The sequence below is a fragment of the Maniola hyperantus genome, chromosome 24 (assembly GCF_902806685.2).
Source record: "Maniola hyperantus chromosome 24, iAphHyp1.2, whole genome shotgun sequence".
In the NCBI taxonomy this organism is placed as follows: Eukaryota; Metazoa; Arthropoda; class Insecta; order Lepidoptera; family Nymphalidae; genus Maniola; species Maniola hyperantus.
Genome location: NC_048559.1, coordinates 3,891,004 through 3,917,605, shown reverse-complemented (window position 1 = coordinate 3,917,605; position 26,602 = coordinate 3,891,004). Strand labels below are relative to the sequence as shown.

The window sequence follows — 26,602 nt, the reverse complement described above, 5'->3', positions numbered from 1 at the left end:
AAGGCGGACGTCCTAACCACTAGGCTATCACAGCAGCACGGGTTGCGTAGCTAAAGTGTTTAGTTGTAGTTTTTGTTTGTAGTCGACTAGCAGACTTTACTTTTTATAAACCAAATCACAAACTTTTTTTATTTATTTATTCAGATAAGTACAAGTAAGCCCGTGACTGCAATCTCACCTGGTGGTAAGTGATAATGCAGTCTAAGATGGAAGCGGGCTAACCTGGAAGGGGTATGGTTTCTACACAGCATCGTACCGGAACGCTAAATCGCTTGGTGGCATGGCTTTGCCGGTAGGGTGGTAACTACCCAAGGCCAAAGCCTCCCACCAGACCAGACCAGAAATTTAGAAATTATAGAAATCTAAACCCCTGCCGGGAATTGAACCCAGGACCTCCCTCTAATAAGACAACAGCGCTTATCACTGTGCCAGGGAAGTCAGACTCAGTTTTTGTCAAGCAACTCTTAAAAAAACTCTATTGGCTCTTAGGCTATATTATGTTAGAGCGTTGAATGGATACCCTGACATTTAACATCAACATCAGATAGACTCACTTTGATGTCTGTTCGTATAGTTGACACGATCATTATCTCTATGTAGTGAATGTGCTGCTCTTGATTAAACTTGTACGGGATAATGGATTGCTCGATGATACCAGACCGACAGACCGAAACAATGAGTTTCTACTTTAATTTGCAACATGAAGCGAATCCACATCGGTGGCTATTGAAGTAATTAGGTCCTTTTCACGGAACTAATTACCTCATCATCATCATCATGATCAACTCATCGCCGGCTCACTACAGAGCACGGGTCTCCTCTCAGGGTGAGAAGGGTTTTTTGGCCATAGGGCATAGACACACCTTTGAGAACATTATGGAGAACTCTCAGTCATTCAGGTTTCCTCACGATGTTTTCCTTCACCGTTAAAGCTAGTAATATTTAATTAATTAAAACGCACATTAACTCCGAAAAGTTTGAGGTGCGTTCCCCGTATCGAGCCACTGACCTCCGATTAGAAGGCGGACGTCCTACCCACTAGGCTACCACAAATTACCTACTTTGAGAATTTTATTCGCGTGTAAGTTGATAAGCGTGCATTTCAGTAGCAGATTTCGTGAAATAAAAAATCTATTTTAATTTTTAGGGTTCCGTACCTCAAAAGGAAAAGGAAATCTTATAGGATCACTTCGTTGTTTGCCTGTCTGTCTGTCGTGTCTATCAAGACGCGTCAATGGAATCAAAAACTTCGCGTTGATATAGAATCATCAATCAGGAAAGTTGGCAGGTAGCAATGCAGATAGCACAAGAAATGGGAAATATCCGAAAAAAATGAATTTGTGATTAAAACACAACACACAAAAAAAACAGTTTTTTGTACGATGGTACGGAACCCTTCGTGTGCGAGTCCGACTCGTACTTGACCGGTTTTTATTTTTATAAAAAGTGCAATTATATCATTAAAATGCTCATTCATGAGCTGACTTACCTCTTTGGTTCGTCAGGTTTAGACATTGGGCTAAACAAGCGCTAACTTTTGTATTATCTGAAACGTTGTGACGGCATTAGATTTTTGTCCGATTTTTCGTTTTGTAAGTATATCAGGTAAAAGGTAAATCAAAACATGACTAATGTACCATGCATCGTCAGGTTTGAGGAGTTCGAACTTGGAGTGTAATCATGATGCCGTTGCTTGATACTTAAAATCAAAAACATGACTATGTCTTTCCCGTCTAACTACTTAATCTTTAGAGTAGGTAGGTATAGCAAGAGTCTAATAAATTTTAAAATTAGCACTGGTATCTTCGAAAATCGACTACTTTAAAGCTTGGTAAGTTCTAAAATTCGACCCTGTTCCACAGAAAGCGTCCAACTCACATAGAAGCTAGTTATGGGTAATCAACTTAAAGCTCAACTTAAAGTTGAATATCCTGGGATCCTTTCTGCGTAGCTGGACTAAATTGGACTAATTAAGAGTTTCGCATTTCTCTCCAAACTAAATGAGCTGAATGAACTTTATTATTTCATTAGTTTTAATATTTCAGTTTTTAACAACTAAGTACATCTTTTAGAAGCTTATAACTTCTAATCGGTCGTGAACTGGCAAAAAGCATCGACCAACCTGTGAAAAAGTAAATACCTATTGCCTGCATTTTAAATCTATTTGGTCTTAAAATAAGACCAAGAGACCATGCGAATAACAATAGCCCATAAAAAAACTCAGTGGCGTGCAGCTCATAGAGGCATAAACGCACTGCTTACCCTCATTGTAATAAATAAATCCTTATTTTTCATTATAACCTGCCGTAAAATAAGTTCATACCTAAATGCATACCCTGGCTTGAACTCCTGAAGATACTAGCTTATTCCGGGTCCGCGTGGACTACAAATATTTCAAACCCCTGTTTTACCCCTTTAAGGATTGAATTTTCAAAAATCCTTTCTTAGCGCATGTCTATTGTCTACGTCATAATAGCTATCTGCATGCCAAATTTGAGCCAAATCTGTTCAGTAGCTTGAGCTGTGCGTTGATAGATCATCAGTTCATATTAATATTATTATTAGTAAGTAGATTGGATAGTCAGTCAGCTTTCCTTTTTATATATATTTAGATTTCAGATCTATTTAAATATTAAGGAATGTTTGAGTACCTTGCGAATTTAGCTCTGTTGCTGCTCTCGCTAAGTCCCTAGTTGCAACAGCGGATGTACAACTGGGTCTCCATCCAATCGGAGGCTGTCCACTTGACGACCTCTTGTTAGATCCACCAGAACAATACCCCGAACTCGCTGTATCACAGCTAATGTTTACTGATTTCCTTGGACTTGCTTCTTTGCTTGGACATATGTCTCCCAGCGCCATCACAACTTCTCCACTAAATTCAGTCTCTTCAGGTCCTACTTCTGTAAATGTGCTGTAGTTAGGACTTATGTCTGACGGCCTTCTATCAGGATGTAGGTAATGTGAATGGTGCGCACTGTGCGATGTGTGCTTTATATGGACAGAATTCAAAAGGATATTCGATGACGTTCTCGTCAGAGCTTCCCTTTGTCTAACCGCTTCTCTAAAAATCTTACAGTACATCGATATCATGACTATACTTGGTATCCAAAAGGACACGCTCGACGATATAATCGCATACACCATATTGGCTTTAAAAATACAAACTTCTGGATGCATTTTTCTGTATTGCCGGTGTTCTACCGTCGTGTACCATCCCATGAATATTGGAACGAAGCTGATAAATGCTGGCCATAACCAAACATTGGCGAGCATGAAACAAACAGTTCTGTGCGTCATTGTCACGGGATACTCTAAAGGCCGGACGATAGCGTAGTACCTATCAACCGATATACAGCACAGATGGAGGATAGAAGCGCTGGAGAAGTACACGTCGAGGGAATTGAAGATATCACAGACTAGAGGCCCGAACAGCCAGGCACCTGTTAACTCAGCGCTCGCATTGAACGTCATCGCGCATAGTGCAACCAGCATGTCCGCGACTGCGAGGCTGACGACGTAGTAGTTGGTGATGACGCGGAGCTTCCTGTGTCGGTGGACTGATATGATGACGAGGGCGTTCCCGAGCAGTGCTCCGAGGATGATGACGATGAAAACCAGGCCTTTGAGGATGAGCGAGATGGTGTGCAGGGTTTCGGGCGCGGCAGGCGGCAGCGTTGAGTGCAAGTCGTTGAGTAACGCTGGCTCCGTACCGCGCCCGCGCACTTCTACCTCCCCCCGAAGAGCACCATCTGTTGACAAAAAAGAGAAGCATTTAGTACCTTAATTACAGTATTGTTAACGTGTCCGGGTGAAGGATAACATCGTGAGGAAACCTGCATGCCTGAGAGTTCTCACTAATTTTCTCAAAATATGTGTGTGAAGTCTGCCAATCGGCCCTTGGCCAGCATGGTAGACTATGACCAAACCATTCTGATAACCCATAAGTGATCAGTAGAGAGCCGGCGACGGGTTGATCATAATGATGATGATGGTGAAGATGATAATTGTTATCAAGAAAGACGCCGCCCCTCAGCTCTGTTGGTTTGCATTTCTCATAGCATTATCATGCTACAGATAGGTAGAGACAAACAGACAAAGTACATAGTCAAACTTATCACACCCCTCTTTTTATATCAGTAGTCAAACACAAGGTTCTCTACGACTCTACCAGTACTACTGACCTAAAGGATTTCTTGTTTTTGAGAGGTTTATGCATATTCAAAAATCCATTACCCTGACGTTTGCAGAAACGTCGTCAAAGTAAAATCTGCATTTCTGTGTAATTCTGGACTATGAATTCTCAAGATTTATCTTTTTTAGGGTTCCGTTCTCAAACAGTGCCAACGGATATCTCTTACATACGGGCTATCTTCTTCTTTTAAATGGGCTTCCATTGAAAAAGGACCTCGGATGAAAAATAAAAAAATCTAAATCTACCCCTAAGGGGCTTAAATAAGGGTTCGTAAACGCGGGCGAAGTCGCGGACATCAGCTAGTCTATACTCTATATATATAAAAGAAAAGGTGACGGACTGACTGATCTATCAACGCAGAGCTCAACCTACTGGACGGATCAGGCTAAAATTTGGCATGCAGATAGCTATTATGACGTAGGCATCCGCTAAGAAAGGATTTTCAAAAATAGGGGTTTGAAATTGGTGTAGTCCACGCGGACGAAGTCGTGAGCATAAGCTAGTGACTTATAAAATGGTATTTTGTTTAATGTAAATAAAGTCTAAGCTTTCAGAAAAGGTCATAAAATAAGATATTTTTAAAGCAGCTCACACAGAAACTCGGGTTCCATGGAGAGCGAGTTTTAATGAGGGCCTTAATTATAGACTAAGAGACGAGCGGAAATTTCTTATCATTAGTAGAATACATCGACGAAGGGTTGCTTCCCTTAGCCAATGTATTCTAATGATAAGAATTTTTTTTTTGCAGAGATTTTGTTTTCTAAGTGAAAATAAATGTGAGTAGGTAAGATTTGCTTTAAGTATAGATATAGATACATTTTACTTGTATTACTTAATTTAATTTAATTTATTTATTTTTATGGTTCTTATCGCAATAGGCAGTAGGCATTCCGAACAAGATTTTTATGGAAACAAACAGTTACAATTACATAAATAGTTAGTACATATTACATAAAATTTACTACTTAATCTACTTAACATATTACTTAAACCTAAACAGTCTCCAATGAAAAATTAATACTTGTTACAAAATTATGTCTACAACTAAACAATAGGGTATAGCACACGCATGAAAACAAGAATGATAGGTTTTTGGGTAATTTGTTTTAATATTTTTTGTTCTTAGGTAAATAAATCAAAACATGCAAACTAAAAAAAAAAATGTGGCTAATTCTATTGTACATAATCTTAAAACTAAAATGGCAGATATTACAATTTTGTTAAAATATTTTAGCTACGCCACGGTCTTGCGCCACCTAAACCCTGCGGCTCCCTGCGACTCGTTTGATCCACTCGTCTGTCCACCTAGTGGGCGTTCTTGCAACTTGTTCATTCGAGCACCTTGTGGGACCCCAACGTCTATCGGTTTTTCAAACTATGTGCCCTGCGCATTGTCACTTCAACTTCGCAATCCGCCGAGCTATGTGATAAGAGAATAACAATACATCTAGAGCTGTCAATTTAGTGTAACTTATTCCTACTTAGATAGTTTGTAACAGAATTTGTTTTGAGTCAGTAATATAACTTAGCTTCTTAACTTAGATAGAGTATACCTTCCTAACTTAGATAGAATACCTACTAGGTAACAACTATCAAGCTTTGCAAGCAGGATGGCTTTACAACTCAAACAGAAACTCACGTATACATCTGCCGACCTATGTTTATGTTTACCAAACTATTATTAAAATCTATACTTTCATACCTAGCACCTTTTCTACACAAACATAGTTTGGTTCTCATTTGAATATAAAAGGAAAAGGTGACTGACTGACTGACTGACTGACTGACTGACTGATTTATCAACGCACGTACGCGACAGGCCGAGATGGTAATCGGGAAGGGAACGCTCGCACAGCCCCCGCGCTAACCCGGTGCGGGCGAGCGTGGGTGACTTGCTGGTGTGCAGAGCGTCCCCTTGCCTCATACCCCGATTGCTATCTTGACCTGTCCCGGACTATAGAATCATTTTTATCTATATAATGTATAAAATTCAAAGTCCTGACTGACTGAGTGACTGACTGACTAATAAATCAACGCATAGCCTAAACCGCAGGTCCATGAAATTTAGAGGGTGTGTTCTTTGTAAAGACTAAGAAAGGATTTTTAGAATTTCCACCCCTAAGTGGGTTTAATGGGGGATGGAAGTTTGTATGAAAGTCCGTCATTTTTGAAGTTACATCGATGAAAATTGGTATTTGGGTTTTTGGTCACAAATGAAGAAATACGAAGTTTCAGGATTTTTGGAAGTTCAACCTCCACCTCGATTTTCTATATTCCACCCGAGCGAAGCCGGGGCGGGTCAGCTAGTATTTTATATAATTAGAAGGATCCATGGTAGTAGAACTGCGACGGTAAATTCACGACAAATGTAACGCTTATCTCTTAAACTATCATGACGTGGCGGAATACTATTCAAAACTATCTCGGGTCAGTGAACTAGGAAATATGAAAACCCACTCCCGACGTCTGACGTATTACGTAGTGGATTTTTTGCTGCACCAAGCTACTATAGCAGAGGCGAGGTCGAGTAATTAGATTAGGAATGCATACATTTGCCGTCAAAAAAGTCATTCTGAACCTATCGCCGGCGCACTACTGAGAACGGGTTTCCTCTTATAGGTATGGCAGTTTTTATTAAACCCATGCCCCTTTGGTTTCTACACGGCATCGTAATTCGTACCGGAACGCTAAATCGCTTGGCAGCACGGCTTTGCTGCTAGGGTCCTCAAGCCTCCCACCAGACCAGATCAGACATTTAGAAATTATAAAATTCCAAACATTTGCCAGGAATTGAACCCGGGACCTAATACTACCAAAACGCTTACCACTGCGCCAGGGAGGTCGACGGGAGGTATACGACGCAGAGAAGGAAAGAGTGAAGAGTAGGTACGATACGAAGCTTAATACCTACTTAATATAACTCAAAATGGATGTCAAAATGAAATAAAATAAACATTTTTTCTACTCACAAAGCTCCAAAAAAGCTCACAATGCGACCGCAAAGCTTTCAACAACGAGTGCTTTTAATCCTGTTAAAGTGCTTCGAGTTTTCAGCACCAGTTTACGGCCTAACTTATTTTCACAGATGTATTTAACATTAATATGTTTAGAACATAACTAGCCTTCACTGCCGACTTAGTAAACGATAATATAAGTCCCGCAAATTGCTAATGCCCGTGGCCGCCATTTTAGTGACGTCAGCACTAGACTGAAGTTTCGAGCTGATGCACGAGCTGATGGTATATTTTAATTTCGGGTGACGTCAAAATGTCGTTTTTTTGATGTTAATGAGACATGGTTCCAGCGCAATAGCAACCTAATTTTTAAAATGATTGAAGGCAAGTTTGGCTATCGTAATTCGTAAGTGCCAAATTATAGTCCGTAAAAAATGACACCTCACGCGCCTTTTTAACTCTATGGGTCAACTGTCATTTCAAAAGTACGATTCACCTTTATAATAAGGACTAAAATCGTACTTTTGACATGAAATTTGTCACAAATAGTTAAAATGGCGCAGGAAGAGTTAAAATTACTTCACTTACGATAACATGTTTCGCTGCTTACGATAAAATTTCATGTTGCTTACGATAACATGTCGTGTTGTTTTTGCTTACGATATTAATTGATTTAACACTTACGATATCTTTCATTTTCAACTCTGAGGGTCATGCTATTATCATACTGTTTTAAAGCCTTTTACGACTAAACTCGTAGCTGGCATTTTTTGAAGATTGCAGTTGTTCGTAGTTGAGTTTATTCGTAATTATTGGTATCAATGGGAGTCAATTGGTTAACTTATTTTATATATTAAACATCTGGTACCGACAGATTTAGTGGACATTGAAACATTATTTATTTGGCAAAGTGAGACGTTATCTAACCGGGCGTTTGGCTCGACAGCTTGGCAATAAGCCAGAGGTCAACTTAATATCACGGGTAACAGAAAAACTTGAAATCGATTACCGCCCCAAAAATTTTAATAAGCTATTTTCCACATTAAGTTATTACTGTCAGATGATTGCCTTCAATTAACTGAAAAATTATATTACGGACGTCTTTCATACTTAGGGCGGTTTCAGACTAGCGTATTATACGCGCGTAAAAGCTCGTTTTTGGAAGCGCATGTAGGCGCGTATAGGCGCGCCTTTTGGTACACGCTCAACTCGTACGAGCGTTGACGCGCCTAAGCTCGTAATAAGCGCGAGCCGCGAGAGATCACTACCCACCGAGCCACACACGCCGAAATATGCCCGTATGCGTGCGTCCGGTTTTTTGAAGCACATATGTAGCGCGTGTAAGCGCGTATGCAGAAACGACCGTATACGCGCAAAAAAATACGCTAGTCTGAAACCGCCCTTAGTTACACTCGACGTAACGTTTAATTTTGAGTATAAATATATAAAACTTGTTATCATCATCTGTCACCGGCCGGCCCACTACCGAGCACGGGTCTCCTCTTAGAATGAGTCATAATAGATACACATCGCTGGCCAAGTGCGGAATGGCAAACTTTAAGAACACCTGTGGCCTGTACGTTTGAAAGCCCCAGCAAAGCTATTAAAACTTGATTTAGTTTCAACTGCCGCGGCTCCCGGTCTTGATGCTCTCTTCCTGATATGACACGGGGCCAATGTGTCAACCCAAGTTGCGTCCCACATTAGCGCCCGTCCCCGTTCCCAGGGAACCAGCGTCAATCCATCAGGTCTCTTGCCATCATTCCGACTAATCCCTGTCGGCTCAATGAGCGAAGGAATGTTTATGGTGGCAAGAGCCCTTTTGATCTTATTGTTATTTAAGAGCCATGCCTAAACAGCCTACCAGAGCTCCTCTGGCATGAGAGTCTGTGATTTCCAAATTTATTAACCTCTTTTCCACACGGACATCAGCTGTGCTGATGGCACAGTGGTGTTCCCAATCTGAGACCTAGAGCCACACAAAAACTTCCGTTATCTAAAAGAAACTTTGCCTTACATTTTAATATTTTTCGACATTGACTTATACTTATTTGATGGATATCACACCCTCACATGATTCTGCAGTTTGGCTAAGCGCCAAAGGTCAAGTTCAGAACACGGGTCACGAAACTGATTAGCGTCAAACCCAAGTGGCGCCTCGTTGACATTGTTATCAACAAGATAATTGATTAATATTTTAAAAGGTTAAAAAATTTGACTTTTTCAGGAGCATACCTACTTTTAAATAAATAAATAAACGTTTATTTCAGACCTTCATAGATCCATAGTTTGTTAATATGTTAGTTACAATTTTTCCTTAAATAGTAAGTTAGTATTGTTAGTTCATTAGTAGGTAGGTACAATTAATTTTATTTTACTGACCCAATAGCTACCGCCACACAGTGGTGTAGTATGGGACAGTCAGGCCTGGCAGCAATTACTTTTAGGATGCCGTTGTCGCTGGTACGTAAGCGCTGCAGGAGAGATGTCGCTTTTTTGCGCATTATGGCAAAAAAGTCACTGGTGTGAGCGTCTGCAAACATTTTAGATGCGCTACAGCGCCACGGCAACCTCAACAGCATCCTAAAAGCGTTATTATATTGAACACGCAGGGCGCTGTAGGCTCGGCGTGTATATGTCACCCATAGTGCACCGGTATAGAAGGACTGACAGAACGCTTTAAATAAGGTTACTTTCACGTCTGCAGTGCATCGGGCAAACCTACGGGCGAGCATATTGCCTCTTACCGCCAACGCCCTGCGTTCTCGTTCAATATCCTCATCATCTCTTAGGTCACTCGTGACAATATGACCAAGATATTTAAACTTATCCACGACCTTAAGAGGTACACCACCGAGACATACGGGTGGAACATGGCGTGGCCGTATTTTCGGTGCCTTAAATACTAATAATTCACTCTTTTTTGAGTTATATTTTAGGCCATGCTCCTCCGCGTATGTTTCGCAGATGGAAAGCAGCTTCCTAAGTCCTGCTATTGAAGGACTGAGCAGTACCATGTCGTCAGCATAGCTTATGTTGTTGACACATATGTCATCGATGTGTCAGCCGACATGTGTGCCACTCAGTCGTTCAATAAGTTGGTCAATATACAGGTTAAACAGCAAAGGAGAGCTTAACTTTTAATAGATTTTTTAAACTTGTGTAAAGGTAAGGTTTTAGGGTCCAAATATGGATTTTCTATTTCCTCCAAGCCTCAGAAAACTCGATAACCCGTCGGTCCCTGTTATTATCAAAATAATCCCACAGTTATCGTTAAAAACCGCTGAGATCTAAGTAAATAGCTTACTTTGACTTTGCTCAAAATTGTTAATCGTATTCTCAACACAGAAACAGCAGTTAAAACGAGATAGATTAAATAACTGATCACTGAAATCTATATCTTTTTCTTCTATCTATACTATATGTATATACAATTCAAAGTCCCGACTGACTTATACAGGAAGATTTTTTAGATTTTACACATTTTTTTTATGTTGTATAGAAACGAAATTTAATTAACACGTATTTTTTATTTATTTATTTTACTTAAGAATACCAAAGTTATTGTTTACCAAAGATATCCACTTTTGAACAGATGATAAGGGTCACCCTACAAACGTTATCTTCAGCTGTTGATTAAAATACACGCACTCACACCCGATGACGCGCGCGGCGGCCATTGACCTCTGCGCGCTGTAATACGTCTAAGATGCAAACTTGGTACTTTTTTTAAAAGGGAAAACGTCAGAGTCAGCTAGCGTGCTTACAGCGTGCTTTGCTTACGAATAGTATGACCATGATTTGCTTATTTTAAGGTAAAAAAAATATTTCAAAAAAGGTACAAAATTATGAATGGAAATGTGTTCTATTAACCAAAAAAATCTTCCTGTATATCAACGCACAGCCTAAATCACTGATCCTAGAGACATGGTAGGGTGTGTTCTTTGTAAAGAGTAGGTAGGTATCCACTAAGAAAGGATTTTTCGAAATTGCACCCGTAAGTGGGTAGCCGTGGGCATAAGCTAGTATTGTAATAATAATACAGATACGAACTTAATAATAAGGCTATGTTAAATAATTGTTACAGCTGATCGTTATCGTAGCTAAGCTTGACTTTGCTGGCTTCGAGCCAAAGGTCTAAGTTTGGAACCAAGGTCTCGGTAAAGTACAAAATTGTTATCGAACTGCTATTATGGTTGTTATGTTATATACCTACTAGCTGATGCCCGCGACTTCATCCGCGTGGAATTAGGCTTTTTTAAAAATCCCGTGAGAACTCTTTGATTTTCCGGGATAAAAAGTAGCCTATGTCACTATCCAGGTCTTTATCTATACCCATGCAAAAATCACATCAATCTGTTGCACCGTTGCGACGTGACTGAAGGATAAGCCAACAAAGCAACAAACAAACACACTTTCGCATTTATAATAGGGGTAGTGATAGTACGCGATAGGTCGAGATGGCAATCGGCTATGCAAAAAATCCGTTTGCTCCGTTGCGACGTGATTGAAGGGCAAACTAACAAACCAATAAACCAACAAACAAACACACTTTCGCATTTATAATACGTATTGTGATAATATGGGTAGTTATAAAACGTATAAAATGGAATGATATGAATAGGTAGAGCCTCGATCGCTCAAAGGTTAAAGGAGCGGACTGTAACCCGAAAGATCGCTGGTTCAAACCCCACCCGTTGCACTATTGTCGTGCCTACTCCTAGCACACGCTTTACGTTCAATTGGAGGGGAAAGGGGAATATTAGTCAACATGGTAAACTTGGCTAATATTATTTAAAAAAAAACACTGAAATGTAAATAACAAGTTTATCTTTTACTTTTACGGCGGTCATCAAACACAAATTCACAGTAAAATGGATCGTAAGATGGATTCAAACTTTATAGTCACTCCAATTCAATTTTAAGAGATCAAGATAGAGATTTTTAATAGACTACTAGCTGATGCTTGCGACTTAATCCGCATGGATTTAGATTTTTCAAAATCCCGTGCGAACTTTTTGATTTTCCGGGATGATGAGTAGCCTATGTGTTAATGCAGGCTATAATCTATCTCCATTCTAAATTTCAGCCAAATCCGTCCAGTAGTTTTTGCGTGAAAGAGTAGCAAATTTACACATACACATATAAGTACACACACAAACAAACTTTCGCCTTTATAATATTAGGTAAGTGTGAAGTGTGGTGTGATAGTGTGATTTAGAATTTCAGAGGGCTTAGATTATTTTGTAAGCTTAATTTTTAGTAGTGTTATCAGTTTTAATATCTTTATTCTTTAGTGACCCGCCCCGGCTTTGCAAGGGTAGGTATAAAAGTCAAAAAAGTTTATTCAAAATAGGTAATAAATTACCCTTTTTGATAGGATAGGTTAGTTAAAAATCCCGTGGGAACTCTTTGATTTTCCGGGAGAAAAAGTAGCCAATGTCACTCTCCAGGTCTTTATCTATACCCATGCAAAAAATCACGTCAATCCGTTTCACCGTTGCGACGTGATTGAAGGACAAACCAACAAACTAACAAACAAACACACTTTCGCATTTATAATAAGGGTAGGTACTGATTTTGAATAAACTTTTTTGACTTTTGACAAAGCGTTGCAAAAATCGCAAGAAATCTTTATCGTACTGATTTCACTTGGGCTGTTGGTAGAGAGAGTTGATTCTGCATATTACTTAACCTATGTAATATCCCTCAAGGAAAGTTAATCCCCATTTATTAGACTGCCATATGGGAAGTCGATCGAAACGGAACGTGTAAGCGGCAATTTGGTACAAGTCAAGTTCGCATATTGGCGTCCAACGAGCATAAACTAGACCCCTGGCGTGCTTCCAAGCTGTGCCAAGATAATGACCTTCGACTGCGCTGAATCAATAACAGCTACCCCTTTACATGTTGTTATGAAAACACATTTATACAATACTAGCTGCCCTGGCGAACTTCGTTCCGCCTAACAGTCGATTCAAATTTTTTAAGTTTTTCTCTCCATAATAACCATCCTCGTACTTCAAGGAATATTATAAAAAAAGAATTAGCGAAATCGGTTCAGTTGTTCTCGAGATTTGCGATCAGCAACATATTTAGCAATTCATTTTTATATGTAGAGAAGAGAAGATATTAAGTTCAATAAGATAATGACATAGATATAATGTTATTGCAAATACGAGAATATAGAAAACAGTTGCATAATATTTAATTTAGTAATTAATCTATATAAATAATAATTAATTTAAAAAGTTTCACTCGCACGTACATACACACACACACACCCACACACCCACACACACTCACACACACACTGCACACACAATAAAATGCCTTAGTACCACCTACTTAGTTGTTTATAATTTTTTAGTAGTCATTGTTTAATATAAATAATATTATGATTATGGGAAGACACTGCCTCCTGAAACACAGTTTACACTACCTCAGGAGGCAGGGCCTTACACTAAAGCTTGTTAAACTACATGTTTGTAAATATATTAAAGATTATTATTTATTTATTTATATATATTTAGCCGAAGGTCTAGCACTCGCTGGCTCTTAGTACACAACAGAAGTTCGGACAATCAGCTCATAAATGACAATAATTACAAGTCGTCTAAGAGTAACTCAGCAAATTGTCTAAGGCATAACTTTAATAGAGCACCGATTAAGTCTAGACGTCTACCTAATCTGAGAAGCCCTTGGGAATTGTAAATTAAATTAGAGCTGTCGGCAAATTATTGACGATAAATGGAGAAATACTTTCTTTGATAAAATCTTATTCCTTTTCAGGGTTCTTTGCTTCAAATTGGTAAGACGGATGGTATCAAGTTGATATTTATACTGAACTAGCTTATGCTCGCGACTTAGTCCTCCTCGACTACACAATTTTCAAACCCCTATTTCACACCCTTAGGGGTTGAATTTTCAAAAATCTTTTCTTAGCGGATGCCTACGTCATAATAGCTATCTGCATGCCAAATTCCAGCCCGATCCGTCCAGTAGTTTGAGCTGTGCGTTGAAAAATCAGTCAGTCACCTTTTCCTTTTATACATATATTGACGATAATTGTGGAGAAATACTTTCTTTGATAAAATCATATTCCTTTTTCAGGGTTCCGTGCTTCAAATTGGAAAGACGGAATCCTTATGGATTTACTCTGTTGTTCGTCTGTCTGTCGGTATCAAGGTCCACTGATCGTGCTGAATGCGCAACTGAATTTGAACGTCTGAATCAGAGCTACGTATCCTCATTCCACCGTGTCTCCAAGAGTTGATATAGTACAAGACAGGTTGAGATGGTAATCGGGGTGGGTTTAGGTTTTAAAAAAAATCCTTTTCTTTAAAGAACTTTTCGATTTTCTGGGATAAATGGGATTTTTTAAAAACCTATACCCACGCGGACGAAGTTGCGGGCATCATTAAGCAGCTAAATGTTGCCCGCAACTTCATGTATTTTAGCATAAAATAAATTAGTAACTAAGTAAAAAAAAATGAAAGAAAAAGTTCTACCAACTATTTTCCTACTGTTACACAAAAATAGAAAACCGTCCCACCGTTCTAAAAGGACCGGGATATATTGCCTTTGTTATTGTCATTAGTAAGCCTAAATAAAAGAAGATAAAAGAACTTTTTTGCATTTAAAATGGAATAAATTCGTGGGACACAAAAGACTTGACTTCCTCCGTTTATTTTTATCTTTGCATTATTGTCCGTGATCAAAAGGCGCAAAGCTTTATTAGGAAAAGCGTGTATAAGCTATGTCAATGCTGGTTTTTACTTTTCATTAGGTTAAAGAGCAGTGGGGAAAGAATACATCCTTGTCGGACTCCTCTCTTTTGATAGGTTTCCATCCCGGCAGCTTTCCTTCTACCTTGATGGCAGCTTTCCTTGGTTCAGACACCAACATAATCTAATATAATACAATGCCGATTAATTTCACAGGTCAAGATAGCGATCGGGGAGGTAGCACCACGCACATCCGCACAGCCACCGTCCTAACCCGGTGCGGGCGAGCGCGCGTGACGTGCGGGCGTGCGGGGCTTCCCCCGCTTCCGATTACCATCTTGAACTCTCGCGGACTATACGCTATTTCTCGAACAGCCCTTTCCATTCTCGAACCTCCATTAACTAGTGTGTTGGACATGGTCAAACGTTTTCTCATAATCTATTAAACATAAATTATTGACATATTGCTGATGCTCAGTCGTATACTCTGCTAGGGTATTTAGTATTTACTATTTAGAGTAAAAATGGCTTCCCTTGTTCCTACGCTACCAAATAGTCGATTAACTTCTCTATAATATAAAAATGAATCACTAAATGTGTTGGTCATCGCAAATCTCGAGAACAGCTGAACCGATTGCGCTAATTCTTTTTTATAATATTCCTTGAAGTACGAGGATGGTTCTTACGGAGAGAAAAATTTAAAGAATTCCTGAAAAAGAACCGACTGTTAGGCGGTACGAAGTTCGCCGAAGCAGCTAGTTGTTTATAATTACTAGGCATCGGTCGACAAGTTACATCTAAGGAAACATCGATACCTACTCGAATATTCCTTATTGTTCAGTGACCTAGTCAAGGCCTTCTGTTTGTAGGTAATCAAGTATGAATCAAGTTTGTATACATGACAGCGGATTTACATTCATTTATCAAAATATCAAGCTGTCATATCACGAAGTTTGGTCTTCCTTGGGCCAATTAATTGTATGGTTAATCCTCTTGCGGTTCACGAGATACAACCCGCTGACAGACTGACGCACTGACGGACGGACGGACGGACGAACAGACAGCGGAGGCTTAGTAGTAATAGAGTCCCGTTAGCACCTTTCGGGTATGGAACCATACCTATTAAACAACGTTATACGGAAGCGGTTAAAAATTATAACCGGTGTAGCAATAATACAATACAACCAAGTTATTCTTTGCGCTTTATACAAGTTTCTATTTATAGCATAAGTGAGGACTCGGAAAAGTCGGAAACAGTCTGAAGCAAATCTCCAACCGAGGTTGTCGCGGCCTTGCACGCTACGCCCTTGAAAAACACCCACCCTTGACTTATTGTGAACTGTAATAGCCACCGAAATAAGCCCTTTAGTACCCGATAAATCACTACCCCTATTATAAATGTGAAAGTGTGTTTGTTTGTTGGTTTGTCCTTCAATCACGTCGCAACGGAGCAACGGATCGACGTGATTTTTTGGGTATAGTTTAAGACCTGGAGAGGGACATAGGCTACTTTTTATCCCGGAAAATCAAAGAGTTCCCACGGTGTTTTTAAAAACCTAAATACACACGTACGAAGTTGTGGGCATCAGCTAGTAAACAAATATTTTTTTAGTTGGAACCAACAGAAATATACAGAAAAAATAACACAAATACTTAGTCCTAAAATACGGCTTTCCATGCATTTCAACCTAGAACACCACCCCCATACGTAGCTCTTAGGTCTATAAGTACCTAAGAACTACGTATGGGGATGGTACGTAGCAAAGACGGCCATTTTCTATCCGACCAAAGCCAAAAGGAAGGGTATAAAGGGATTTTAGACATTCTATGCATGTTGTCTGCATTTATGTATGTTCAACCGTAGCGCCTCAACTACTGAAACTGAAAGCCGGGCAAAAATTTGATTACAATATTTACTTAGTTTGAACAAATATTAAAATCCGGTTAATAAGCGTTAAAAACGTTTTTTTTTCAAAAGATAAGAATATCGCATGATGCTGTTTTCTAAAAAAAAATTGAAAAATTCAAAAGTATTTAAAAAAACCCCGGCTAAGTGCGAGTCAGGCTCGCACAACGAGGGTTCCGTACTACAGTCGTATTTTTTCAACATTTTGCACGATAATTCAAAAACTATGATGCATAAAAATAAATAAAAATCTGTTTTAGAATGCACAGGTATCCCTTTCATATGATACCCCACTTAATATAGTTATCTTACTTCAAAAATTGAAAATACTAATTATTAAGTAGATGACCACAATTTAATTATTTTTTGTATGATGTAACCACAAATCAGGGTTTTCAGATTTTTCCCTGAATGTCTGCTAGAAGATCTACCTACCTGCCAAATTTCATGATTCTAGGTCAACGGGAAGTACCCTATAGGTTTCTTGACAGACCGACAGATAGACAGGCTCAACATGTTAAGATTAGCCTCAACATTGTCCTCAACCCTTCAAAGGGCATGAACAAGAAGAAGATAATAATATTAAGTTAAAATAAATATTAAAAATCCAGTTAAGAACAGTAAATTGAAGTTTAATAAGCTTTTATATTATGTCGCAAGATGCTCTTTTCTAATAACATTAGCAAGATCTCTAATTATTTGAAACACGCTGCAACGCAGTTAGGTACCGTTCTCAGAGAGCCAGACACTTATCTCTTCTGATAAATTAAATTTCCCCACTTATAGCAACAAATGAAATTAACGTAAAAGTTGGTACAATTATATAAATGAAACTGAATTTTAGTACGCGACTGGTCGAGATGGCAATTGAGGAGGGAACGCCCCGCATAGCTGCATAGCCCCCACGTTAACCCGGTGATGTGTGGGTATGCAGGGTGTCCCGCCGCCTTATACCCCGATTGTCATCACTACGTGTCGCGGACTCTAGGTACCATTCTCAGGAAGCGAACTTAGCTCTTTTGATAGACTAAATTTCCCACTTATAGCAACAAATGAAATTAACATAAAAGTTGGTGCAATTATGTAAATGAAATTGAATTAAACTCAAGGCTAATTTCTAATTTTGTCTGACCAAGAAGGTCAACTGAAAAGAAATCCAATTTAGATTGATCTCTTCTAATACAAGTACTACTTCTAGTAGCTAGACTTGCCATTCCCGACGTTTTTTGAAGAAACTCGCAATTTTGGTGCTGATAGCGGCAGTGACCGTTATAATATTATTCATAATGCTGCTATAATGATTTGTCCTTCAATCACGTCGCAACGGTGCTACGGATTGACGTGATTTTTTGCATGGGTATAGATAAAAACCTGGAGAGTGATATGGGCTACTTTTATCCCGGAAAATTAAAGAGTTCCCACGGGATTTTTAAAAACCTAATTCCACGTGGACGAAGTCGCGGGCATCAGCTAGTGATAGTGATAAATAATGTTGCGTCTGAATGGCTATTCCAGTTCATCGCAACCATTTTTTTTTTCTCTGGGAAGCAACGCAGATTGACCACGGTGTTGCCGGGGGGATATGTGGGACTCACTGTCAGACTAGAATACCCACAAAAACCCAGCGTAGCCGCCTCCGTCACAAGCGTGACTTGTGTCAACTGTGCGTTAAAAAGACGTAGTGTGTATAGACCCTCTGCTTCACAGTACATACTTACATATTTATTACAAAAACCATTTACAGTTTAGGTAATACCTGTTACATTGTGAGCTTTGTAAGCGTAACAAATGACTGTGATAAACTTTAATCCACCGCGAGGTGCACTGTAAAAGTAATACCTACTGCAGTTCAAGCACAACCAGTGTGACAACGCTTTGTCGCAGTATCTGTTACATTGTGACTTTGTAAGCGTAACAAATGACTGTGAGTAACTTTAATCCACCGCGACGTGCACTGGAAAAGTAATACCTACTGCAGTCTAAGCACAACCATCGTGACAGCGCTTCTCGCAGCTTTTTTATCGACACAGTTGATAACTCGAATTCAAATAATTTATTAATTCAGCCTTTATGAATGTAGACTTATCGCTTTGGAAAGCAAATAAGAGCCGGCAAAAACTCAGAAGTCATACTTTTTTTTTTCAAAACTAAGAGTTACAATTGTTAGTTTTAGAGTTGTGTTTTATTAGGAAACTTGAACGCCTGAGGCACTCCGCACTTGACGAGCGAGGTAGAATATGACCAAACCCTTCTTATTCTAAGAGGAGATCAGTGGTCAGTTGTGTGCCGGCGATGGGCTGACGATAGAATAGAATATAAATTTTTTCAAGTAAACTTTCACAAGTGCTTTTGAATCGTCAAATAATTTGATTTACCACTCTGGTTCGAAATTATGCTGATAATAAGCTTTGTCATTTTTTTTTATTCAGATACAGGTTAGCCCTTGATTGCAATCTTTTGACTTGAATGTCATTAAACGGTAAAAAGCCGTGAGAGTGATTTGTCCCTCTGATTGTGCTAGGTCGGTTGTGGTTTTACTTCTCTTTTGTAGTATTTGGTCTGATATAAAAATCCTGAAGCGCTTCTACGTTGCAATGGAGCGCTTTTATATTTCTCTCTAAAACATCACAACCTTTTATTTTCTGAGTATATATGTATTGGAGTAAGAGTCAGCGCGTGCCAGACCTTCGTTATTTTATAACAGCTAAAAGTTTCTCTGTGTATTGTCCCCAACACGGGATGGAACGATCAGCGACTATCAAGTTTGGATCATAGTGGCTTTGAAAGATAACAGGTAATAAAGGTGTAAAAAATCTTTCGTCAAAGTTTAGAGTCAATTTTTTTTATATTTTCTTCAAAATAGTGTCGTGGTGTCCCCCTGTTAGACACTCTTAAACTTTAACGGCTTCTGGCAGGGGATTGCCACGACACTAATCGTCAGGCAAAGCATGACGTGATTAATTCTAATACTATTTCGAAGAAAAAAAAAGAATTTATTACGTAGACATCGAAGTAAGATTTTTTACACCTTTATTGGATACTGTAACGTTGTCTCATACAAAACTAAGAATTAATATGAGCTAGCGGAACCCGCAAGCATCTAACGCCGGGCGACGGTTTACTGCATACATAAAATCGATACGCGCGCGTTCGCTGATCCCTAAATCAAAAACTGGTCTTAGCGAAGTTGCTCTGCAGCGCCGCAAACTACCGAGGGCGCGTGCGACGGTTTCTGGATCATTCGACGCGCGGACCTGCGGCCAGCGGTGCGTTTACTCATAGCGTGCTGCGGGCGATCTTTTCGAAGTTACCTACTTAAAGTTCTTTTTTTGTTGTGCTCCTATCGGAACCCGTAAAGGGTGAGTTCCAACTTTCCTATCACTATAAGCTGTTCTCAGTGCGCTGTAGTGCTGGAGTCGCTAGGCTGCAGAGCTATTGCGCACGAGATCGTTGGGCTATCCTGACGCCAACGCTCTGGGGTTCCAGGTTCACGGATAGGAATTTCCACGGACTGAAGTTCACCAGAAGTACCCCGGAACCGGAGTCCGCGAGGGCGTCTCGTCGGAGCTTCCGGATTCCTGCTTCTGGTGTGGTGTGCGTGCCTGCTGCCGTGACCCTCCTACCCTGAGGACCTACCCTGAGGACCTCCGTGCCTGGACCTGAGCGTGCCGGAAGGACCCTAGCTACGCGCGTCAGGCCAGTCACTCGCTTACTAGCTCAATTCTGCGGTGTAGTGCGGTGGAGGAGTTGATTAAAGGCAATTGATTCACGACCCTGGTCTTTTCTTCACTCTCCTCACTACCTGTGACGGCCTACCCCGTCACAATACTTACCTGTTATCTCCCAAAAACCATCATGATCCAAACTTCATAGTCGCTGATCGTTCCTCCCTTTGTTGGGGACAATACGCAGATAAACTTTCAGCTTATATAAAATAAGGAAGGTCTGGCACGCGCTGGCTCTCTCTATATAATATTACGTGAGAGATAAAAGCGCTTTACGCTTTTTGTGTTACAGAATATACCTACTACAAGAGGCACTTAATTTACTTACAACTTTAAAATTCATTTTACATTTTACCGTAGTATTTTTTTCACAAAACATTCACACGTTTTGTGAAAATCTTGGATGAATACAGGCTAGAATGCGGTGTGAGGCAGGGTGGTTTAAGCTCTCCACTGCTGTTCAACCTGTATGCGAAAGTGTGTCTGTCTGTCTGTCTACCAGCTTTCTACGACCCATCTGTTTAGCCAACTTTGACAAGATTTTGTACAGAGATCAAGCTAACTCCATATGAAATGTCCCGGGAATGGACATACGTTACTTTTTGCCCCGAAAAATCAAAAAGTTCTTACGGGATTATAAAAAAACCTAATTGCACGTGGACCAAGTCGCGAGCATCATCTTTTTGGTACAGAGATAGCATGCATTCCGTATACGGATACTTTTAACCCGGATATTAGATGAGTTTCCTTAAAATTTAAAAAAGCAACCTAAACCCACGCGTATGAAGTTGCAGGCATCATGTATATTCTGTGCTTATACCTAGTCTATATATGAAAGGAAAAGCTGACTGACTGACTGATCTATCAACGCACAGCTCAAACTACTGGACGGATCGAGCTGAAATTTGGCATGCAGATAGCTATTTTGACGTATACGTCCACTAACAAAGGATTTTTGAAAATTTAAGGGAGTTAAATAGGTGTTTGAATTTTTTGTGGTCCACGCGGATTGTTAAGTCGCAAGCATAAGCTAGTTCTAAATATAGCGGTATTGACTGTGACCGTGAATAAAAACTTTGAAGGGGGGTAAAAAAGAAATCTGTTAATTTCCAGAACTAAATTAAACCTTAAATCAATGTCAAACAGCTTCGTTTCCGTTCCGTCAGTTTGTAATTTGTCGTCGTTAAAGCAAAAAGGTACAAGATTTATTATGTTCAAGATTACCCGACTGCCACTGAGAAGGGTAAAAGTCACAGATTAGAGAAGTAAAGGCAAAAGTTATCTGGTGTCTAGGACACTGAAGTGATTTGTTTGAGAACATCTTTTATTCTTATTCTTTAGATGTTTTGAACAATGTGGTGGGTATTAAGAGTTTCTCTAACGCCTATTCTTTTTCAATACGAGCCCCAGCGTTCTCCATACAATTAATTTAGTTTAGTTATAGCAAAAAGGTACAAGATTTATTATGTTCAAGATTACCCGACTGCCACTGAGAAGGGTAAAAGTTATCTCGTGTCTAGGACACTAAAGCGATTTTGTTTGAGAACATCTTTTATTCTTATCCTTTAGATGTTTTTGAACAATGTGGTAGGTACTAAGAGTTTCTCTAACGCCTATTCTTCTTCAATACGAGCCCCAGCGTTCTCCATACAATTAATGTAGAGTAGTTATAGCAAAAAGGTACAAGATTTATTATGTTCAAGATTACCCGACTGCCACTGAGAAGGGTAAAAGTCACAGATTAGAGAAGTAAAGGCAAAAGTTATCTGGTGTCTAGGACACTGAAGTGATCTGTTTGAGAACATCTTTTATTCTTATTCTTCAGATATTTTTGAACTATGTGGAGGGTATTAAGAGTTTCTCTAACGCTTATTCTTCTTCAATACGAGCCCCAGCGTTCTCCATACATTTAATTTAGTTTAGTTATAGCAAAAAGGTACAAGATTTATTATGTTCAAGATTACCCGACTGCCACTGAGAAGGGTAAAAGTCACAGATTAGAGAAGTAAAGGCAAAAGTTATCTCGTGTCTAGGACACTGAAGTGATTTGTTTGAGAACATCTTTAATTCTAATTCTGATGTTTCTGAGCAATGTGGTGGTGGGTATTATAAGAGAAGTTTCTCTAACGTTTATTCTTCTTCAATACTCTTTAAATTTCCGGGATAAAAAGCCATTTCCGAGTGCAATCTCTGAATAGTACCAAAACTTGATTAAGAATATAGGCTATGAACAGAAAAAAGATAGATATAGAAATTTTCGCATTTAAAATATTTGTAGGTAGGTACCTATAGGATGCGAATTTCTCATTAGAAAGCACTTTAATACATAAAATTTTGCTATGGCCGAGGTCGTTTCCGTATCGCTTTAATTTTTTTATGTTGAAATAAAAAATTGCGCTCGCGCTTCTGTTTAGGATTCTTGTATGATTAATTGATTGATGAATTTTTTATTATTTATTTTTATAGCGGCAATAGAAATACAAACTCTGTGGCAAATCTCTACCTATTACGGTTAATGACAAACGGACAGACAGACGGACAGACGGACGAACAGAAAAGCCTTAGTAAAAGGCCCCTATTGGCACCCTTCGTGTACGGAGTTCTAAAACAGTCTACTTAGAAACTACAAACTTCGTAAGGAAAACGAACTAAATAGAGAAAATCCATCAGAAAGGAAACTGAGTATACCAAACTATCGTATAACCATTACTACAAACCTCAGCCTCAGTGTTATCGACTGTAGCCATGAAATTGCTTTTAAGGAAGGGCAGAAAAGAAATCTGTTAATTTCCTCAAACGTCAACATAATTTAAACCGTATCCTAACTACTACAAAGTTTAACATTGCATACGTCAGCGTATAATTCGTCATCGTTAGAGCGGAAAGGGACAAGATTTATTATGTTCAAGATTACCCGACTGCTATGAAGAGGGTATGCGTTATCGGGTTCCTTAAGGAGTAAAGTGATTTGTTGAAGACACTCTTTTGCGCCCATACGCTCGATTGTCTTCGGCTTCATGCTGATCGGACGGCCGAGCCGTACGGGCCGAACGTCATACATTTTGCTGCCATCACGAGACAATGCCGTCACGATTGTGCTTGTGGTCATGGATATAGTATATACTGTTTTCGCATTTGTGGTTGTCGCCTTTTGAAACGGAAGTCACGTGATCTGTTGCGGGGTAGCCATCTTGAGTCGATTGCCCTAGGGCTCACCCATCAGTTTTTATTGTTGACACATGCAACAGCTACTAACATCATTTGTATTTTCAGCAGGCTTTGTAGGTATCTACAAATTTCTTACTAGAACTCGACATCATTGATGTATTTCGAGTATCATAATACTTTAGCTTCAAAGAAAAATGAAAAACCTTATCTGCCTTGTTTACTGGTTCATCCATATATTATATTCCCAGACCGATACTATACGAAAAAAAATATAGGTTGGCTCAACTTTCAACTTCAAAACAAAGCTCTTTAGGTTCATTTCACTATGACTTTATAGTGCTTTAAAGGGTTAATACAAAGTGAAGTGTTGAGGATCTGACACCGTCGAAACGTGCGGCTTATTCGTAATGTGCGTTCAGCATTAAAGCCTTTACGTTCCATTTTGTTCAGCGTTAGTAGATTTTAGTTGGTCCGTGTCATTTTTACGGTTCACTGGTGCACATAAATTCGAGTAGGGTACATAAAAGGGTTTGATGAAAAATTGTAAACGTTAGCGATTCATATACATAGTACATACTATGTTTGTCATCTAATGTTCGTTGGCTTTTAGCGATAATGTAGACATAGAGAATGGGGTTTCGTTGCCGCTCGTTGAACAAAATATATCAGGATGAGTTAATACAATATGACTATTAACCTAAGGTATAGCAAACTCGGTACTCTAGGCGAATACATGAGTTGCGCCCCCTTGTAATACAATAAACTATGTGACAGGTACAATATAATTAATGACGTCGCTAACTATGCGTCTTATAAGAAATCTCAGAGTCACTCAGCGTGTGATGGAAAGAGCTATGCTTAAAGTTTCTCTAGGTGACCAAATCAGAAATGAGGAGTAGTAACCGACATCGCTCAGCGGGATTTGACTCTGAAGTCGAAATGAGCAAGGCACATAGTCCGAAAAGCTGATAGGCCTTGGGTCCTGGAATGAAGACTTTGCACCGGAAAGCGCAGTGGGGGAAGACCTCTCCACTAGGTTGACAGCAGATGACCTCAAACGAGTCGCAGGGAGTTGCTAAATTCGGGCGGTGCAAGACTGTGGCATGTGGAAGTCCCTACAATATACCTGTGTCCAGCTGTGGGCGTATATTGATTGATGATGATCATATAAAAATTTGTGATAAAACATGTTCACAGTCAATATTTCTCTTTATAAATACGATTATACGTAACAGAAATGCCATCCATCATTACCAACAGACTACGGCAGAGAATAAATAAGCGCAGAATGCCATCTAAAACCGATAACCACGTAAAGAAACAAACATTAGAAACTCCTTTGTCTAACAGGAAAACAAGTGGATTTTGTAGAGAAAAGCAATCTCCCCGATCTTCCCCCGGGTGAGAAACAATTGTGTTATTGAGTATTTACATCAAATCCGAGGGACAGTAAACAATGTGAACGTTTTTACTTTCACATTGTTTACTGTCAACAGACTCCCTGCAGGTTTGATATTGTGGAGTATGAAATAGCGTAAAGTGAAATCGCAAAAAATTTAAATAGGATGTGTTATCAATTCACAGTCAATAATATTTCTCATTATAAATACGTTCACACGTAAAAGAAATACAATTGTCTATCATTACTGACAACAGCTAGAAGACAACGCGGCAGAGAAATAAAGCGCAAAAGTGTCATCTAGAACAGATAACCACGTAAAGAAACAAACATTAGAAACCCCTTTGTCTAACAGGAAAACAAGTAGCTATTGTAGAGAAAAGCAATCTCCCCGATCTTCCCCCGGGTGAGAAATTGTCTATAATTACCGACAACAGCTAGAAGACAACGCGACGCGCTACGCAGAAAAATAAAGCGCAAAATGTCATCTAAAACAGATAACCACGTAAAGAAACAAACATTAGAAACCCCTTTGTCTAACAGGAAAACAAGTGGCTTTTGTAGAGAAAAGCAATCTCCCCGATCTTCCCCCGGGTGAGAAACAATTGTATTATTGAGTGTTACATCAAATCGCCTCGGGGGACAGTAAACGATGTGAACGTTTTTACTTTTCACAGTCAGTAGGTAGACCGCCTGTTGGTATATTCGATTGGAATTTGATTTATGTGCTATGTGTCCACGACAGGTTAAGATGGCAATCGGGCGTACTATGTATATACTCTGATTGATTTGAAACTCTGTTTTTTTTGTCGACGTTATAAGGAACCTACTGTTTAAATTTCATGTTTCTAACCCAAGCGGTTTTAGGCTGTGCGTTGATAGGTCAGTCTGTCAGTCAGGACAAGTATTTTATTAGGTATTTTTGCTTAGCAAACAATTAAAATTCAAGAATCGAAATGACATAGAGAGCCTGTCTGTTGAGCGAACAATAGAACTATCCTCAGTTGAACTTGAGCAATTCATTGTTGTGTCTGTATATAGACCACCCTTGTCTAACTTTGATCTTTTTGAAAAGGTAATGGATGAAGTCTTATTCAAAATCTCAAAATCAAATAAAAAGCTGATTGTGTGCGGAGACTTTAATGTAAATATTTTGGAAAGTAGCCCTTTAAATGGCAAATTATTAAATCTTTTCAAATCCTACAACCTATCCAACATGTTTATGGAGCCTACAAGAATAACTGTAACTAGCGCCACATGTATAGACAATATTTTTACAAATATAAATCCAATTACTAAAACCATAATTAGCAAATTGGATTCGGATCATTGTGGACAGTTGATCCAGTTTGAAAATTTGAAGAAAAAAAATTCTAAACGTAGAATAACCTTTGTACCAGTAACGTCTGACCGAATTGAGAATATGAGACTAAGCCTTATAAAACACCTTCCATTTTTGTCAAATGGGTTTAGTCCTGATGAAATGTATAATACATTTTTTAATATATTCAATACTATATTTAACTCA

The 26,602-nt window shown here is 39.2% G+C and overlaps 1 protein-coding gene across 1 annotated transcript in view; it reads right to left on the bottom strand.

Annotated features, from left to right (window-relative positions):
* Nucleotides 1-26,602, bottom strand: part of LOC117993402 (octopamine receptor beta-2R-like) — a gene marked incomplete at its 5' end in the record, with an annotated part of 43,467 nt that overhangs the window by 7,518 nt on the left and 9,347 nt on the right. Inside the window, one exon of the mRNA XM_034981195.2 lies at nucleotides 2,652-3,752. Coding sequence (XP_034837086.2) covers nucleotides 2,652-3,752 — 1,101 coding nt within the window. The remainder of the gene's footprint in view (nucleotides 1-2,651; nucleotides 3,753-26,602) is intronic.